General features: G+C 38.9%; 1 protein-coding gene across 6 annotated transcripts in view; it reads right to left on the minus strand.

Annotated features, from left to right (window-relative positions):
• LTBP1 (latent transforming growth factor beta binding protein 1) overlaps positions 1-19,038 on the minus strand; it is a 461,631-nt gene that overhangs the window by 273,143 nt on the left and 169,450 nt on the right. For all 6 annotated transcript variants that reach the window (XM_060026845.1, XM_060026844.1, XM_060026842.1 and 3 more), the window contains exon 4: positions 2,723-2,892. In XM_060026845.1, the coding sequence (XP_059882828.1) occupies positions 2,723-2,892 (170 nt within the window). The remainder of the gene's footprint in view (positions 1-2,722; positions 2,893-19,038) is intronic.

Genomic DNA, 19,038 nt, shown 5'->3' on the forward strand with positions numbered 1-19,038 from the left:
TGTTTCAGGCACCAGTCAATCAGGTCCAAAATCTATATATTTTCAGCAGATTGATTTTTTTCAATTGAAGCATGGCTGATTTACAATACTGTGTTAGTTTCAGGTATACAACATACTAATTCAGCATTTTTGCAGATTATATTCCATTATAGGTTATTACAAGACAATGGGTATAATTCCCCGTGTTATACGTATATCCTTGTTGCTTATGTATTTTACATATAGTAGTTTGTATCTATTAAACCCATACCCCTAATTTCCCCCCCCTTCTGAGTCTGTTTCGTATATACATTCGTATTATCTTTTAGATTCCACATATAGGTGATATTATACAGCATCTGTCTTTGCCCAGCGTATTTTACTAAGCATAATATTCTCTAGGTCCATCCACATTGCTGCAAATGGCAGTATTTCATTCTTTTTTATGGCTGAGTAATATTCCATTGTTTATATACACACACCATATCTTAATCCAAACACCTGTTGATGGGCACTTGGTTTGCTTCCATATCTTGGCTATTGTAAGTAGTGCTGCACTGAACACTGGGGCACATGTATTTTTTCAAAGTAGTGTTTTCATTTTTTCCAGATACATACCCAAGAGTGGAACTGCTAGATCATATGGAGGAATTGCTAGATCTTATGGTTGCTCTATCTTCACTTTTTTGAGGAACCCCCATACTGTTTTCCACAGTGGTTGCACCAATTTATATTCCCATCCTCAGTGTACAAGGGTTCCCTTTTCTCCACATCCTCTCCGACACTTGTTATTTGTAGACTTTTTGATGATAGCCATTCTGACAGGTGTGAGGTGATACGTCATTGTAGTTTTGATTTGCATTTCTCTTATAGAGATGTTAAGCATCTTTTCATGTGTCTGTTAGCCATCTGTATGCCTTCTTTGTAAAAATGTCTATTCAAGTCTTCTGCCCCTTTCTTGATTGGGTGGTTGTTGTTTTTTCTTTTTTGATACTGAGTTGTATGAGCTGTTTGTATATTTTAAATATTAACCCCTTGTCAGTCGCATCATTTGCAAATATTTTCTCCCATTCCATAGGTTGTCTTTTTAGTAGATTGAGAAACTAAGTCTCTAGATTACCAGTTGGCAAACTACAGCCCATGGGCCAAATCCAGCCAGCTACCTGACTTTTTTTTTTTTAAACAACCTACTAGCTAAGAGTTCTTACATTTTTAAGTGTCTACATTTTAAATAGTTATGTACGTACCTATATGTAACATCCACAATTTGTATCTTGGCTCCCAATGCCTGAAATATTTATTATCTGGTCCTTTAAGAAAAAATTTGCAGACCCTTGCTCTAGATGATACTCAGGCAAATTAAACTAGTCTCCAGTCTTAATACCAGAGATTCCCAAACCATCTTTTCCTGACACCTCCATGAAATTCAGAATTCTTTTATCAGTATGATCATAAGCTTTCAAAAACTCTTCCCATCACATTCTAATTTTGGAGAGCTTCTATAAAATATGATCTATATAAAGCTTCAAGGAAATAGTGGTACCTCTTTAGATTTTTAGAGATTAGAAAAATATTACATACTTAGGGATATTTCTAGAGAACAGCTATTAAGCACTGAAACCAAAGGAGCTTTAAAAACAAGATGATACGTCTATTGTTTTGCAAATAACTTGGAAGCTATCCTTTCTAAAGGGCAAGGAGATGATCTACACAATTTCTCCATTGTTCCCTCATCATCCCAATAAATCACCTCAGACTATTGCTCTGGGGTCCAGCCTCAAGTCCTGAGCACAATTTTCTCAAAAGATGAAAAGTGGAATGTACATACCTTATGTTAGCTACTCTTTTTGTTAAGTGGCCAATTCCGGGATGTGGAGGTGTTCCCCAGGAATCAAGCCCATACAGACACAGGCTTCTGAAGCGCCAAACAGTAGTAAGAATTCTCTCTCAGCTCTCCGCACTACTCTGGGTGGTGAAAGACAGTCCTTTTCAACCTCACAACTGGCATTCTCTTTCGTTACTTATGGCGCAGGCCATCCGTCAACGTGAGACAGAGCAGGAAGCTGCTGGAAGGAGTGCGTGCATCCCGCTCTCCCCTTTGAACGGTCTGCCGCCTCACTGAAGAACGTTTTCTCCAGATGCTGCCAGCAGACACTCTGTAATATTTAACCCACAAATCATCACATTCCCCACCCTCTGAGCTGGGGCTTGTCCTTGAACCTCCCCCATAGCGAGATAGTAACCAAGCTGGCCACTGATACAATAGCTCTTTACAAACTCAGTAAAACCTGCCACACCATGGAACCGATACACTAAAAACATTGCCCTCCTAACATGAAAACATCCACTGTAGGTAAATCTCGGACGGTAGTGCAGGACGCTGCACACATCTCACAAGGAATAAATCCTGGCTAGCTCACTAAGGAAAATATTTTATCAATGTAAACATATCAGCCACACAACTGCACAGAAAATTAGAGCAAGTATATCTTGGAAACGGAGGCATCTTGCAGAAACAGCATTACAGGCAAGTCACTTCAGATCCTGCAATGTCCAGGAAAACTGCCTTGCCTCTGAAGAAGGAAACCATATTGCTGTCTGGTTGTTTCAGGAACCAGTATGGATTTTTAAAAAATGATTCTTGAATTATATCTACTGTGACATGTTAAAGCCATCTACAGAGCGAAGTGTTTCCAAACCATGATACTGTAACTTAGAAAGATGATTGACAGGACATACTCACACTGAAAAGGTGCTGCCACATGATCGTGTCCAAATCTTAAAGGGAATGAACCTTCAGTAGACTGCTCTCCCGAAATCACCTTCTGAGCTGCAAAGTACTTGGGCTTGAGCACATATTCCTGGGCCTGGCCATGATGAATCATCACATTCTGTGAGGAAAGGGGTGTCACTCTGGAAAGAAACAAAGTAAGGATAAGGAAATTAATAACGGACTTTTAAAGTCAACTAAGAAGGAAAGAATAAGAAATCAGTTAAACTTAGAAAGGAGCATAAAAATTTCATGCAAGGCTAATTTTTTCCTTCAAATACTGTAGTCATGACATATTAAGAAATAATAACACCTTACCCTTGGAAACCTCCAGCATAAAGGGGACTCTGCCTGTCCAGTCAAGAAGTGTAAGGACATACAGGTCGTCAACAGACGGAGTCTATCAAAGCACTGAAAGCACAGCTACCATGAGCCCTCATGCAACACACGCAAGTTATATTTAAGACAAAAACATACATGAACAGGTATGTATATCAGGAAGGTATTAAACCTCTTTGAGCTTCACTTTCCTATTCTGTATCATGGAATATCTACTGCACAGGGCTAAGAAAAAAATTCTTGTAAAAATCTGAACACACAAAAACTGAAAAATATTTTATAATCTTTTGAAATATAAATTATGACGATGGGGAAAAACACACTCATAACATTGTAGTTAACAGTTATTTTAATATTTTATGCTGTATCTCAATGATTAAAACTGTACTATTTAGGTTAAGTGTTTCATAATTACTAGTCTCTAAGAATAATAAGAATAATAACTTATGACAATCTCATAATTTTGTCAATGACACGAGTCAAGACCTCTGAGGACTCCTGAACACGATTACTGTGTTTTCACCCTCCTGGTTGAACCCTTTTCTCTTCTATGACAGTTCTGCTGCATGTACTGTATACTTTAAAATAAGCCTTCATCAAGATTTAATCACTCCCTGAGGGACACAATTGAAATCATTCACTAAGCAAGACAAACAATGTAGAATATAAAGAAGATACATCCACTAATCCTGGAAAATGCAAACTTGCTATTAAAATTGTTGGAACAGACCATTTTAGCAGCAAACTGAGCCTCTGGAAGGAAACTTGCCCTCTGCTATAATCTTGAATATTATTGACTGTGACACGTTAAAGCCATCTAAACCGAACAATATTTCCAAACTACCATACTATAACTGGGGTTTTGTGGCACCTTATTAGCATGAGTTTAGCCCAGTCAACCATCTTCCCAAAAGAATGGCCCTAATGAGGGACTATCTGAACAAGAGGAAGAAAAGACACCACGGGTGGCGAGCAAGAAAGATAAATCATCAAGCCACCAAAAACACCCACACAGTGTCTCATCAAAAGCAGTAGCAGAATCTTGAATAAATCCAGCCTATCGGATTCATTCTGGTGGGGATGGATGAGGTATTTTGTGAGACAAGACAACCATTAGAGACAAATAGAAGAGGCTGGGATTAAGGGTGCTTCCCTCTTAGCCAGTCAGCGATCTAAACCTATTACTTTCAACCCTGTAGTCCCAGGAAAGCCTAGGAAAATACATCTTGTGCCTAGATTTTCCCAGACACAATGCCGTGGAAGGGCATTCTCTTAGTCACTGGATGACTGACTTAAGTTACTAAAAGCCTAAAGCTTAACATTGTAAACACTTTTGTTTTGATGATGTAAGTGTTGGTTTGAACTTTAAGTATGTTTGATTGGGATGAAGTAGAAAGTGAAACAGCTGGACACATCTGGTGGTGACTGATAAGAACCACAAGGCTGCTCTGTCAGCCTTGTGGAACGGGGAAGCCCTCCTTCTCATCTCAGGGGCAACTCGCTCCCCAGCTACACTGTCAACCCCGTCACTATACTACTGGGACCTGCTGAGAGAAGTACAGGCTGACTCCTGTTCAGAAGAGGACAGCCCGGCATTCCAAGAGACCTTGAAGCTGCTACAACTAATTCCTGCTCTGACCACTGCCAGATAAGGGTGACCGTGGGCTCTGCCTTCTAGTTCAGGTCCTCCCTTTCTCTCCCCTCTGAATCACAGAAGTGAGAAGCAGCAAGAAACCGAGCTGAAAGCACATGTGTGTGTGGGCTCCTTTTCCCTAAACATAACAAAAAGGTAATGAACCAACAAGAGAGCTGTACCAGGTCTAGAACTTGAGTAACAAACGTCAGCCATCATTAACTAAAGGAAATGAGTAATAGTACTGGTAATGGTACCCACGTCTTACTATAACTATCCTACAAGCGACAAACACATTGCAAATATGAAACTACACAGAGCTGTGCTTCCTCGTCCTCCATCTCCTTCACTTTCCTCCAATTCGAGTATGTGAATAAACACATGTGCTCGCAAAGACACACAGACACACACAGATGGACAGACACACAGACACACACAGATGAACAGACAGGCCACTCTGTCTCGTGGCTTCATGCAGAAGCAAAGCCATAAGAAGTGACACCATGTGGGGCAAGTAGAGGCAACTGTCCACTCACTCATTCCACAAATAGAAATCAAGTGTAATCACCATCCTACTCTCTGTTCCTCACTTCCTCCTTCATGGTTGGCATCTACCTTTTCCTCTAATTTCACCCTTCACAATTATATCCACTTTGGACCATCTCTCAGCCTTACAAATATAGATCCTCTTTAACTCTTCTTTTCCTTCTCTTTTACTCAAGTATATGTAGTGTTTCCTACCTCCCAGGGAAGAAGAAAAAAAAGCTCACTCAATTGGGATTTTCTCCTCTCTTCCCCCAGCCCTTTACATAAAAAAAAAAAAAGGCTTAACAATCGCTAGTGAAAATCAGATCTGTCATAGCATTATAAATAATTTTTTAAGGGAAAACCAAAATGTTTAAAGAAAATTAGATTAAAATGAAAACTACAGGACCCCTGGTTCAAAATGGATTTGCGGGCACCCATATATTTTCCCTTCCAAGGAAGCCCTAAAAGTTATAGGTAAGGAATAAAAAAAGAAAAATCCAGACTTGACATTTGGCTGTTATGCAGTAGGACAGCCACACTAGTCATTAAAATATTGAAGTACTCTGTTCTGACAAACATCTACTGTCTCAAGCCTTTAGTGTTCCTCCCTCCCCCACTCCACTGGACTCCCCAGGATATCCACTCAGTCCCATAAGTAAGAATTTCACATTTGACAGAGCTGGAGACCTCAGGGTCTCGGCTCCAGCATCCTTTCTGATGTGTGGCACAGGTACTGACCAAGGATACTAAAAATGTTTCACAAAGCCCATTAACACATACAGGAAAAATTTCAACAAATCTGTAAGAGAGGAGGGCAGACTGAGAAATGTTGACTGTTGTAGCAGGAAGGAAGCCATACCTAAATATTTTAACTTCTTTTATCTCAATCTACAGTAAGAAGCACATTTTACATGGAGATCCAGTACACATCCATACATATTTTTTTAAATACAGCTAACTATTACAAAATAGTATATTTATCCTTACTATGCAAAGGACACGAATATTCTCTCCTGTCACTTTTTTAAATGACAGTCTTGAACTACTACATTGATGTCATGACTTCCTGATTCCTAATGGGTCACAAAGTAGCTTAAGGACACTGGTCGAAAAAAATCGCACAGGCACAGAGGAAGCCATCTTCCCAGGAGACCACAGACATGTTCTGGATACTCAAACCAAGTAAAGCACAGGGTGATAATGAGAAGTAGGGCTGAACACTGGTGTCTTCACTAAGAAGGCTACATATGAAGGCAGCTGTTCTCCCTGATTCTAGCAAAGAGAACATCCAAGGGTCAGGCTTCTACCCCCATCAGGGAAAAAATGAGTCTTCTTCTCTAAAAGAATGGAACTATGTGGTACAAACCACAAAACTTACTCCCCCAGAGTAAGGCCCTCTCATTCTGGTGTTTGGAGATCCCCTAGCTTCAAGATTGGTTTCCCATATTTCCCCTAAAAGGAAGGTTGCCAGGCAACCAGGAGACAGGGAGCTCCAGGAGAATGATCCTAGGGAGAAAAGGGGGAGTCATGAGAATGGAAAACATGATTGAGATTTTGGAGAAACTTGACTATATATACTCAGTTGACGGAATGGGAAAAGGGAGAATCCATTCCCATTTGATGCTAGGAACACACTCCTTCAGAAAGCACAGAGATGTTGACTGTGGACACACAGAGGGAGCAACCCAAGCACCCTATACTGGGCAATGAGTGGAACACCCACAGACAATATTGCGAAGGCTGTAACTGCTAGAAACAACCCATGTGACCAACGTAGGTGATATAAATGTACATACCTAGCTGGAGGAGGTTGGAAAATTCTGGAAGAGGAAGAGGAGAAGTGAAGGGAAGATGAGGAGAGCCACTGCCCTCATCTTACAAAATGGAGGGTCATGAGAGAACATTCACAACCTTGAAAGATGAAGTTGACCGAAGAGGAAACAGAGGTTTAAATGTGTTGGTGGAGTATGCAGAGACAAACTCTTAATACTAAACAATGATGTTTGAGAGGTAGGGTGGGGAACGAGAGGTGAAATGAATGAGCTGAATCTTCATCTCCTACGGCAAGCAGTTTTTAGACAACATTTAAAGGGAATAAATCTAGCACTGGCAGAGGTCACTACCAGAAGGAGTAATAGGACTTGAGGATTAAATTAAGGGTGGCGGGGAGCAAAAGGAAAAGGAGTCAAGTGATGATGAAGGTTTCCAGCCTGGTTGACTAGAAGGGTATTTTTGGTTCAAGTCCAAGAGGAAAAGTAAAGGCAAGGAGGTGTGCCGAGTTAAGGCAGTCAGACAAAAAGGGCGAGTGTGTGGGGAAGATAATTATGTTAGTTTTAGAGATAGAAATGAGGGGTGGATCTCCGGGGAGCAGATACAGAAAGCCTGAGTTTAGGAACAGTGATGTTCCAAATTCTTCTAAGGCAAAAATGTTTCAGAAAACCTATGGAACCACACAGTCTTGGAGGCTAGTTGCGCTTAAGTGGTGGGGACACAAAGAAAATCAAGAGGAGATAAAAACAAAACGAACATAGATACAGAAACGATAAGTGGAAGAAAGTTTCTAGATGGAAAGGAGAGAGGACCATCTGAAAATTGCTGCAGGAAAGGCAGGGAAACAAGCAATTGGAAAAGGCCACTGGGTTGGGTTGTAGGTCAAAGCCCCCTCAGCACTGCCACTTTACTAGTGACAGGAGTGGGACTGCATGGGGTGAAGCACTTGATGGGTGCTCTACTGGTGACACTCGGAAAAGGAGAGAAGCAGGCCAGAAATCAGGGGTACAGCCAGCCACCTGAAGACTTGAATCTGTGTAAACCTCTATCTTTGTAACTAGAAAGGAAACAATTACATAAAACTTCTTTCCTTAAAAGAAGGGATTAGTTACACACTGTTTACACTTCTGCCTTCACAGTGGCAATTTTTGGCACGAGAATGGACTAAATTTTTCCATATCTCTGCTAAATCCATTATCTGACCTGTAGAGCAGGTGGGAGGATCTGGCAACACCCAAGCCCCTTTCCACTTAAGGAAAGGGCTTTGGACCTCACAGAAGGGAGCCTCCAACAGGCCATAAAATGTTTCCCACAGAAGGTAGGTCTGACATGATCAAACCCTCTCCCCTATGATTAGGGCACTCAGGTTTATAATCAGGATGAAGAAAAACTGGGAGAGGAAACAGTGTTGCCACAGAGAAGTCACCTCCAGTCTTTCAGGGCCTGTTTCTCTTTACAAAATTCAACTGGTCATATGTGCCCTGGTTGTGTTTCAAGTAGCTTAGAAGCGTGGGTGAATGCTCCTCAAAGAACAGAATGCACCAAAGTAAATAAGAAATGCAAGCTGTGATTTGAGGGAGAAAGGTTCTTTCCTGCAAAGTTCAAGGACAACGTGCAAAGAGACGGACAAAGAAAAACCTCCCTCTAGGAAGAGCTCGCTAGGCAGAGTAACACACACACACACAGAGGTAAGGGGAGACAAGTGTTTGTTTTCAGTAACCCCATTCATAGGAAATTATCTATCCAACCAAAAAACATAAGGAGGTAAAAGGCTGCTGATGAGGAGACTAAAGGACATCACAGACTTCCAGTAACAGAGTGAGGGCTGGAGCACGCCAGAACAAACACAGAGAAAGTGAAACGAAACAAGCAAACACCGTCATGAGAACAGGAAGAAAGTAAAGATTACACTGAAAATATCAATGTAGGGATAGACCAGTAAAAAGTCCTACACTGCAAATGAGATGAAAAAGACAAAAAATACTGAAAAAATAAAATTAAGGAAGGTAGATATTGGGGGTTGGGGGGCATGTTGGAAAGACATGGAAATTAAGGGAGCTTTGGTGGTCATCATGAATAAACATGGTAAACGCAACCAAGTTGAACCGATTTTCTTTTACCAGTGGTTCTTAACTGGGGTGATTTGACTCCCAGCCAGGGACATTTGGCAATATCTGAAGGCATCTGTAATTATCAGGACTTGCAGGTAAGGCACTCACATCTAGTGGGTAGAAGCCAGGGATGCTACTAAATATCCTATGACATACAGGACAGTCCTTCATGAGAAAGACTTATCGGGCTAAAAATGCCAACAGTTCTGAGGTTGAGAAACACTTCTGTAACCATGAGCTTTCATCACAAAACAGGTGTCATGAATACCTGAGTAAAGAGCCAATGGCCTCCAGGAGTAGCAATGAAGATGTCCACAGAAATGATGCAGCCAGGAACACAGGAATTTAGATTCAACAATAAAGAAATTGATAAAAAAAACATACAACTTCCACCTGTGTCTTTTGGCAGCCCCATTAAGGCCACAGGAAGGTGGCCTTGTACTCAAGTTGTTTGGGTGGCTTGGGTGTAAGGAATGCTAGAATATCACTGAAAATGTAATGGGATGGCCAAGAAAATAATCACTTTTATTAGAACTCCTCAAAGGAACAGTATAGAATGTGGCTGGAGAAAACCCTTGGAGATAAACTGCTTAGCATTGGGCTGAGGATGTGCCATAAAGACACGATGCAAAAATAAGATCTGGTCGGTCCCTAACCCGCTTTCTAAGGAAGGTGAGTCCCATCTACTGTATGGCTTTGGTTATGCCAACAAGGTCAGAAGCATTTGGGGCCAGACATGAATTGTCTGGGATAACAAGGGAGAAAGGCTCAGGGCTGCACCAACAATTCTTCACACTACTCTCACGTTCTTCACATTCTCCTCTGAAGACATGTGTCTGACCTCAAGTGCTGGCCTCTCAGAGGCACCCTGTGCCCTGGAATAGCCCTGGTTAGAAGAGTCTTCTGCACCTGACTGCTACATGCGAACATTCAAGGAATTCTCCAACCCTCTAATCCGAAGTTCCTAGGAGGGAGGGGACTATAATAAAAGAGCTGTAATGAAGAAGAGACTCTAAGAAGCACAGTGAGCAAGGCCTCCTCTTGGGAAGTTTAATAATCATAATGCTTGGGAGATTTAAAAAAAAATGAAGTGTAAATCAACTATACTCCAATAAAATTTTTTTTTTAAATGAAGTGGACTGAAATTAAGTGCTTAAAAAATGTAAACGGTCTTAACTCAATGAAAAGTCAAAGACTGTCAGACTGAATAAAAACACCCAGGTGTTGTATATGCTGCTTACAACAATTCCATTTTAAATATAAAGACACAAATAGCTTAAAAACAAAAGGATGAAAAAAGAGGTAACATGTTAACATGAGTCAGATAAAAGCTGCAGTGGTGCTGTTAATAATAAGCAGAGTAGATTTCAGAGCAAAAAATATTATCAAGGATAAAAAGCATCATTTCATAAGGATATGGGTCAATTCATCAAGAGGACATAAGAATCCTCAACAGTTGTGAACCTGATAACAGAGCTTCAAAATACATGAAGCGAAAACCTAAAAAAAAAAAAGCCATGAGAAGTAGACAAAACTTTGTAGCTGTAACTGCAGGTTTAGTACCTTTCAACTGACAGAACAAGTACACAGAAATCAGTAGGGATACAGAAGACTTGAACAACACTATCAGCTAGCTTAACCCAATTGACATTCATAGAACACTTTGCCCAAGGGCAGAGCACATGTTTCCCAAATGCATACAAGATATTTACCAAGATAGAACACATTCTGGGCCATATAAAAAATTTCAGTAACTTTTAAAGGGTTTGAGTCATACAAATTATGTTCTTTGACCATAACAGAATTAAATTAGAAATCAATAACAGAAGTATCTTTAGAAAATCCTCCCAATACTTGTAAACTAAAAACCAAACTTCAAAATAACCAATGGATCAAAGACAAAATCAAAAGGGAAATAAAAATTATTTTGAACTGAATGAAAATGAAAACACAACCTATTTTGAACTGAATGAAAATGAAAACACAACCTATTTGATGTTGCTAAACCACTACACCAAGGAGTAAATTTGTAATGCTAAACACCTATATTAGAAAAGACGAAAGGTCTCAAATCAATGACCTCGGCTTCCAAATAAAAAAACCAGCAAAAAGGAAAATAAAACCCAAAATGAAAAGAAATGAAGTAAAGACCAGAGCAGAAATATATTAATTTGGGCGGGGGGGAGTCAATAAAAGCTGTTTGAGAAGATCAGTAAAACTGATAAATCTCTGGCTAGACTGATAAACAAAAAGAGAAAGAAGATAAGTTATATTAGAAATGAGAGAAGTGACATCACTATAGGTCTAGAAGTTCAAAAGGTCTAATGAAGCAATTTGAGGAAGCCTCCATTAGCCAAAGAATAACTGTGATTGAGTTGAATTATTTGAAATATGTTTAAATGTATCCATTCATTAAAAAAACTAAGTCACCTCTGGAAGATGTTAATCAACTCATTATTTGAAAACTGGTCAATCAACAATTAGCACTACACTCTCATGTGATGGTAAATTTTTATTTTTTATTTTTTTTGTGGTACGCAGGCCTCTCACTGTTGTGGCCTCTCCCGTTGCGGAGCACAGCCTCCGGACGTGCAGGCCCAGAGGCCATGGCTCATGGGTCCAGCCGCTCCGCGGCATGTGGGATCTTCCCGGACCAGGGCATGAACCCGTGTCCCCTGCATCAGCAGGTGGACTCTCAACCACTGCACCACCAGGGAAGCCCGTGATGGTTAATTTTATGTTTCAACTTGGAGGGTGTTTTTGGATGAGATTAACATTTAACTTGGTGGACTCTTGAGTAAGCAGATTGCCCTCCATCATGTGGGTGAACCTCATCTAATGAGTTGAAGGCCTGAATAGAACAAAAAGACCAGCCTCCCTGACTAAGAGGGAACTGTGCAGCAGACTACCTTCTAACATTACCTGCACCATTGGTTAGGTTCTCCTGGATCTCTGCCTGTAGGCTCTACTTCAAATCTGGACTTGCCAGCCTCCATAATCACATGAGCCAACTTCTTAAAATAATCTCATTATATACGGTATATATACATACACACATATGCACACATGCAATTGGTTTTGTTTCTCTGAAAAAGCCCAACATATAACCTGCTACTCTCTCTATACAAACTGAACCTCAAGCAAACAACTGAGGAAAGATGGTTTGGAAAATTTTTCTAGCAGAAAAAGGATAGAATTAAAACACCATATTTGCTACCCCTATTGAAATGTAGTCAATAATCAATAACATCTCAAAAAGAGACAACACATGCCCCATGATGGAAGAGCACACTGCCACTTAGGAAACAGTCCCATCAGAAAGCAAACCTGAATGTGATCAAGCATCTAGACCTACACACCACTTACAGCAAATTCAACGGGCAGAGTACATGTTAATTTCCCAGCAAAATCTACAGTTCAGTGAAGAGATTTCAAGGAAACAAAAAAAGAGGGAAGAGGGACTCACAGATCAAAATATTTAAGAAACAAAAACTGCCACGATAAATATTTTTTGATCTCCATTTGAACAAATAAGCTGTTAAAAACTTATGAAACATCTAGGGAAATTTACCTGGATTCTTAATGATAAATTTTATTAATTATCTTAGGTGGGATAAAGGTCTTGAGAGTATGTGTTAAGAGCCCTTATCTTTTAGGGATACTGAAATATATGCTAAATATTTACAGATTGACTTCAAAATAATCAGGGGGAAGAAGAGAAGTAGGCAGAGTATAAAAGAACACAGTTGGCTCTGAATTGATAAGGATGGATACTTTGGAGTTTCTCCATACTATTTTCTCTGTTTTTATGTGTCTAAACCATTCTCTAAGAGTTTACAAACTACAAGTATATGAAATTGTTTAAAACCTGTATCAAAGGAGATCATCTATTTACAAGTACTTTGAAAAGTAGGAAAAAAATCAGTAAAACTAGAAGAAAAAAGTTAAAAAGTAGAAAACATTACTGACATGTAAGGTGGCAATATTGCTTAGTATTCACAAAAAGAAAAAGAGAAAACAAATAGCAAGAGAGGAAAAAAGAATGAAAAGACAAAGAAATTCCAGTCATGCACATCCCCACTTTTCTTCTATTTCTAATTATCAAAGCTACAAGCTACAGACACTGTAAAACTCTTAGAGTAAAACATAGGAAGACCACTCTTTGACATAAATCACAGCAAGATCCTTTTTGACCCACCTCCTAGAGTAATGGAAATAAAAACAAAAGTAAACAAATGGGACTTAATGAAACTTAAAAGCTTTTGCACAGCAAAGGAAACTATAAACAAGACAAAAAGACAACCCTCAGAATGGGAGAAAATAGTTACAAACGAATCAATGAACAAAGGATTAATCTCCAAAATATATAAACAGCTCATGCTCTTTATATATTTGCAGCTCAATATTAAAAGAACAAACAACCCAATCCAAAAATGGGCAGAAGACCTAAACAGACATTTCTCCAAAGAAGACATACAGATGGCCAAGAAGCACATGAAAAGCTGCTCAACATCACTAATTATTAGAGAAATGCAAATCAAAACTACAATGAGGTATCACCTCACACCAGCTAGAATGGGCATCATCAGAAAATCTACAAACAACAAATGCTGGAGAGGGTGTGGAGAAAAGGGAACCCTCCTGCACTGTTGGTGGGAATGTAAATTGATACATCCACCATGGAGAAAAGTATGGAGGTTCCTTAAAAAACTAAAAATAGAATTACCATACGACCCAGCAATCCCACTACTGGGCATATACCCAGAGAAAACCAAAATTCAAAAAGACACATGCACCCCAATGTTCATTGCAGCACTATTTACAATAGCCAGGTCATGGAAGCAACCTAAATGCCCACTGACAGACGAATGGATAAAGAAGATGTGGTACATATATACAATGGAATATTACTCAGCCATAAAAAGGAACGAAATTGGGTCATTTGTAGAGACGTGGTTGGACCTAGAGACTGTCATACAGAGTGAAGTAAGTCAGAAAGAGAAAAACAAATAACGTATATTAAGGCATATATGTGGAATCTGGAAAAATGGTACAAATGAACTGGTTTGCAAGGCAGAAATAGAGACACAGATGTAGAGAACAAACATATGGACACCAAGGGGGGAAAGCGGGGGTGGGAGGGTGGTGGTGGTGGTGGGATGAATTGGGAGATTGGGATTGACATGTATACACTGATGTGTATAAAACAGATAATAAGAACCTACTGTATAAAAATTAATAATAAAATAAAATTTTTAAAAAAAGCTACAAGCTAATGAGGCAGATATCCTATCTGCAAAGGATGAGGTAACTGCTCAAAAGCTCTGAAAAGCACAGATGACTAAACTTATTCAGTTCAAGGTTTTGATGATTTATTTAGCAAGTAACCATGGAAGGAAATATTGTTAATAACCAAAGTCCTAAGTTTTGTCAAAAATGAGTTACTACGTTTGGTTACTTGGGACAGCATCCCTGCACACAAATTTAAAAGGAATTGCAGCCATCTCCTATTTATCTAAACTAAGAGAGGCCAGGGTAAAGCTAACTAAATACAATCTAAGAAAAATGCAAAATGTAAACAATAATTAAGGGCTTCTACCCTACTGAGGAAGTGACAACTGCAAAGCTTTTTCATCAAATTCTAGGAACCAGATCCTAACTCTACCACTTGCCGTGGGAAGGAAGGGGAGAATTATCTCAATTTCCTCACTGCAATATGAGAGTAATGATATCCACCTCACAAAGTTAATGTAAAGACAACGTGAAGTGGGATTTGTTTTTTTAAAAACGATTCAGTTTTATTAATTAACATATATTAATGTCACACATAATCTAAATAAAGTCTTTTACAATTCATTGTGTGATCCTTGATCAAAATACAGATTACAAGCATAGAGAAACATTTTCATTCCTCTGATATAATGATCTGAGAATTGTGAGTTCTATGGTTTACAAAATGAAGCCTCATTATTTAGTAAACATGGAGGTACATTAATTATATGACTTTACCTATACTTTTCTTGGATATCAGTGAGTTAAGTGTGTGAAAATACCTAGCACAATATCTGATGCACACACAAGGGTGTCAGGTTCTTTTACTCCCCTCCACCAATAAGGAGGAGAGCACAAATACAGGATTTCACCCCTCTGGTAACATTAGAATTCATATTCAGAGACTGCCCAAATGTATAGTTAAAAGCAATGTTTGTTTCAAACAATTTTTATTAAAAAAAATTCTGAAGTTATTTGTAAATATTGAGTTTGGAATTTACAGTCCCATTCAGCAACCCTAAGGTCAGTTATCTATATAGCTGTACCTACAAGTGAGAGACCTCCACCAGTTTCCAATAGAGAGTCAAGGAACCTAGCACCACAGCCACTATGGAATATAGTTTGGCAGTTCCTCAAAAAGCTAAAGACATAATTACCATATGGTCCAGCAATTCCACTCCCATGTATATGACCAAAATGAACTGAAAACAGGGACTCGAACAGATACTTGTACACCAATGTTCACTGGAGCATCATGTATAATAGGTGAAACGTAGAAACAACCTAAGGTGTGCCCTTTGACAGATGAATGGATAAACAAAATGTGATATACACACAATGGAATATTACTCAACCATAAAAATGAATGAAGTTCTGATACATGCTACAACCTGGAAGAACCTTGAAAACATGATGTGAGGTGAAATAAGCCAGATACAAAAGGACAAATTCTGTATGATTCTACTTAAATGAGGTAGAACTTTGCCAAGAATAGGCAAAGTTATGAAGACAGAGCAGAATGGAAAAATAGTGGGAGAGAGATGGAGAGTTATAGTTTAATAGGCACAGAGTTTCTGTTTGGGGTGATGACAAAGTTTTGGAAACACAGTGGTGATGGTTGCACAACAGCATGAATGTAATTAATGCCAGTAACTTGTGCACTTAAAAAGGTTAAAATGGCCAAGGTTTACCACTATTAAAAAAAAAAACCTATGTAAAAAAGACCCCAGATTCCCTACAACCAAACCCAAAACTAAACAAAATAATAATAAAAAAACAGGGAAGGAAAGGGCAGGTTTCTTACCCTTCCTGTTCCCCATCCTTCAGTATTTCTGGATGATAAAACGTAAGGCTTATTCATCTCAGTCTATTCCAAATACGTTTTTGTCTCCTTTTAGCCAACTGTTTAAGATGCCAATTTTACAGTAACAATCAGGTATATGTTATATCCCCCACATTATCACTTCAGTTTCTTTCCCCTCCTGCTTTCTAACACTCTTCCCTTTGGTAGCTGCTCCTTATACCACATGATGAGGTTTCAGCCTCTGCTGCCATAATGTTACATTCTCCAGTGACCCATGTCTTACAACACGGCAAGGAATAAATGGCTGGTTGGCCAGATATGGGAAATAAATATCCACTTGTCCGGGAAGCCTTTCATACCCAACTGCTCATTCTCCAAATTCTTCTCCCACAGCACTGTTAGAGCTATTGTATTTACATGAATTTTTAGTCAACTCTCCATCATGGACCCTAATGGCAGCTGAAAGGGACATTCATGGTTTCTGGTTTTGGATGTTAACTTTGTACACTCCTTCCTCATTACCTATAAACCCGGAAGAATGAAAAAGATAGTGGGAACCTGTCAGACAAGCTGTTCTTCTACAGTCTTCCCTCTTCCTAGCCAGCACCTTCCTTACACTGAGCTCTGAGACTGGCATCTAGAGTCAGGTATGGATACAACGGTACAAGGATCCAAGAGCTCACTTTTCCAGGACACGGCACCCACAGCACTCAAGATGGAGAAAGCATAAACACTGAATCAGATTTTGGAGCTTCAAATTGTACTTCTGCCTGTGCCACTGCATCTCTGAGAGCCGTGGATCAAATTCCTCTAAGTCTGTTCCCTCATTTATAAGGTGTAAGGCTCTATGAGATGACCTCAAAAGTCCCCCAGCTCCGAAACTCAGTTATAAGCACATCAAGAACTGTAGCTCCAAAACTGTTCTCTAGTCACATCAAAAAATATTTCATATGGGAAACTATTTTTAATGTAGTATACATGTAAATATCTGTTCAAAGTGGGAAGAGAATCTCTTGGGGTTTTACTTCCCCACATTCAAGCTAACTAAAATTAAAAGGGGAAAGTTTTTTGATTTTTAAAGTGAATGCAATAAACTCTGTTTTTCCCAAATGGCCTTGTTTTTTTCTAATACAACTGCTGCTAAACTAGGTCACCTAAGTAATAAATATTGAAAGCGTTTAACCAAATTCAAACATCTGTTCCATTCCTCTTTCAGGGTTTGATCCAGCTGAAATAAAATATCCACTGCCCTACAGGACCTGCAAGATCTACACTGCTGGAAATGTTGTTTTCTTAAAACCAATATTACCTAATGAAAAAATATGGCCTATTTCAATAAGTCTGAGGCACAAGGAGGACACAACTATGTGAGAGGCAGCAAAATGCAATCAAGTAAATCTTGCCCTGCTGGATATTCCCACAGTAGGGCAACAGGGCTCATAACAAACCTTGCTTGGGTATGTGCCCAATGTGTCCCCTGCATGGTAGGTCTATCCAGAGAACATGGTGAAGGCAGTGCCTCTCCAGCTCCTGTATATACTAGGAGAACTTTGCTCTCAGGGCTGTCACCCTATTCTGCACTGGAATTTCTAAGCAAATAATTCAAATTTGACTTTGGGAAAAATTACACTGACTTTAGAAAACAGAAATTGGTTTGTGCATAGAGATACCACAAATCAAGTTAATAATTAAATAAGAGATTAGAAAAGATACCTGCAATGCACATGAAAAATATGGGTATGAGATACAAAGATCTCTTATAAATTAACAACAAAACAAGTGGGTAACCCAATGGGAACAAAACCAAGTAAGAAAATGGACAAAGGACATGAACATGCAATTCCCTGAAGAGAAAAATCCAGAAGACTGAGAAGATGCCCAACCTCACCAGTAATGCAAACTTAAAACTGCATGTCACACCCACTCTGCCAAGATTTTTTCAAATCACGAAAATGTGGGGAAAAAAGGATGGAACGATGGCTGACAGGGACATAAAGTGAGAGAAGAACAATACTCTTTGGCATCACTCGTGGAAATGTGAGTTCTAAGACCTTGGAAATCAATCTAGAAAACTTAAATTCAAGATAAAGCTATCCAATGACCTAGTAACTGCATCTTTTATAATTTAAAGAAATAAAGCCCAGTACATAAGGATATATATTTAACATGTTTATTGAATCACTGTTTATAAGAGCAAAAAAAGTTAAGAACACTGGAAACAAGCTGAATGGCCAATAGAAGAATGCTTCAATAAATCAGCACATTTACAACATTGAATATTACGTAACCATTAAAAATGAGTTTTATCTATGTTGGAGGATTTTCTACAACCTACTTTAAGTTAGAAAATGAAGACGGAGAAACATTCATATACTATGTCCTTATTTATTAAGCAATAATAAATGTATGGACATGGGAAACATAGCACAGCTTAGGCACTAGGTTATTAAGTTATCTATGAAGGGGAGTAGTATGGTTCAAGTGGGGAGGAATGATAGTAAAGGTAAAAAGCAAGATTGAATTTTAAAGCTGTCCATGATTTTTTTTAAAAGGCATATGATATTCCAGTTGTATAAAATTTTATGTATACTCCATAAATAGAAATATAGACAGATGATCCGAAACAAAATAACTACAAGTACATCCCATTTTATTGTCACTGCAGTGGTCTTCAAACTAGATACCATCCTCAAAAGGTACAAAATATAATGCTGTGATCCAATAATACTAGAACTTTACTTTTGTTTCTTTGTATTTCTCTTCCTTTTTATCTTCTGTTTAGAATGTTTTATAACATTCATAATATATTAGCTCAATAGTTCATGGGCTACAT

The sequence above is a fragment of the Delphinus delphis genome, chromosome 12 (assembly GCF_949987515.2).
Source record: "Delphinus delphis chromosome 12, mDelDel1.2, whole genome shotgun sequence".
Taxonomy (NCBI): Eukaryota; Metazoa; Chordata; class Mammalia; order Artiodactyla; family Delphinidae; genus Delphinus; species Delphinus delphis.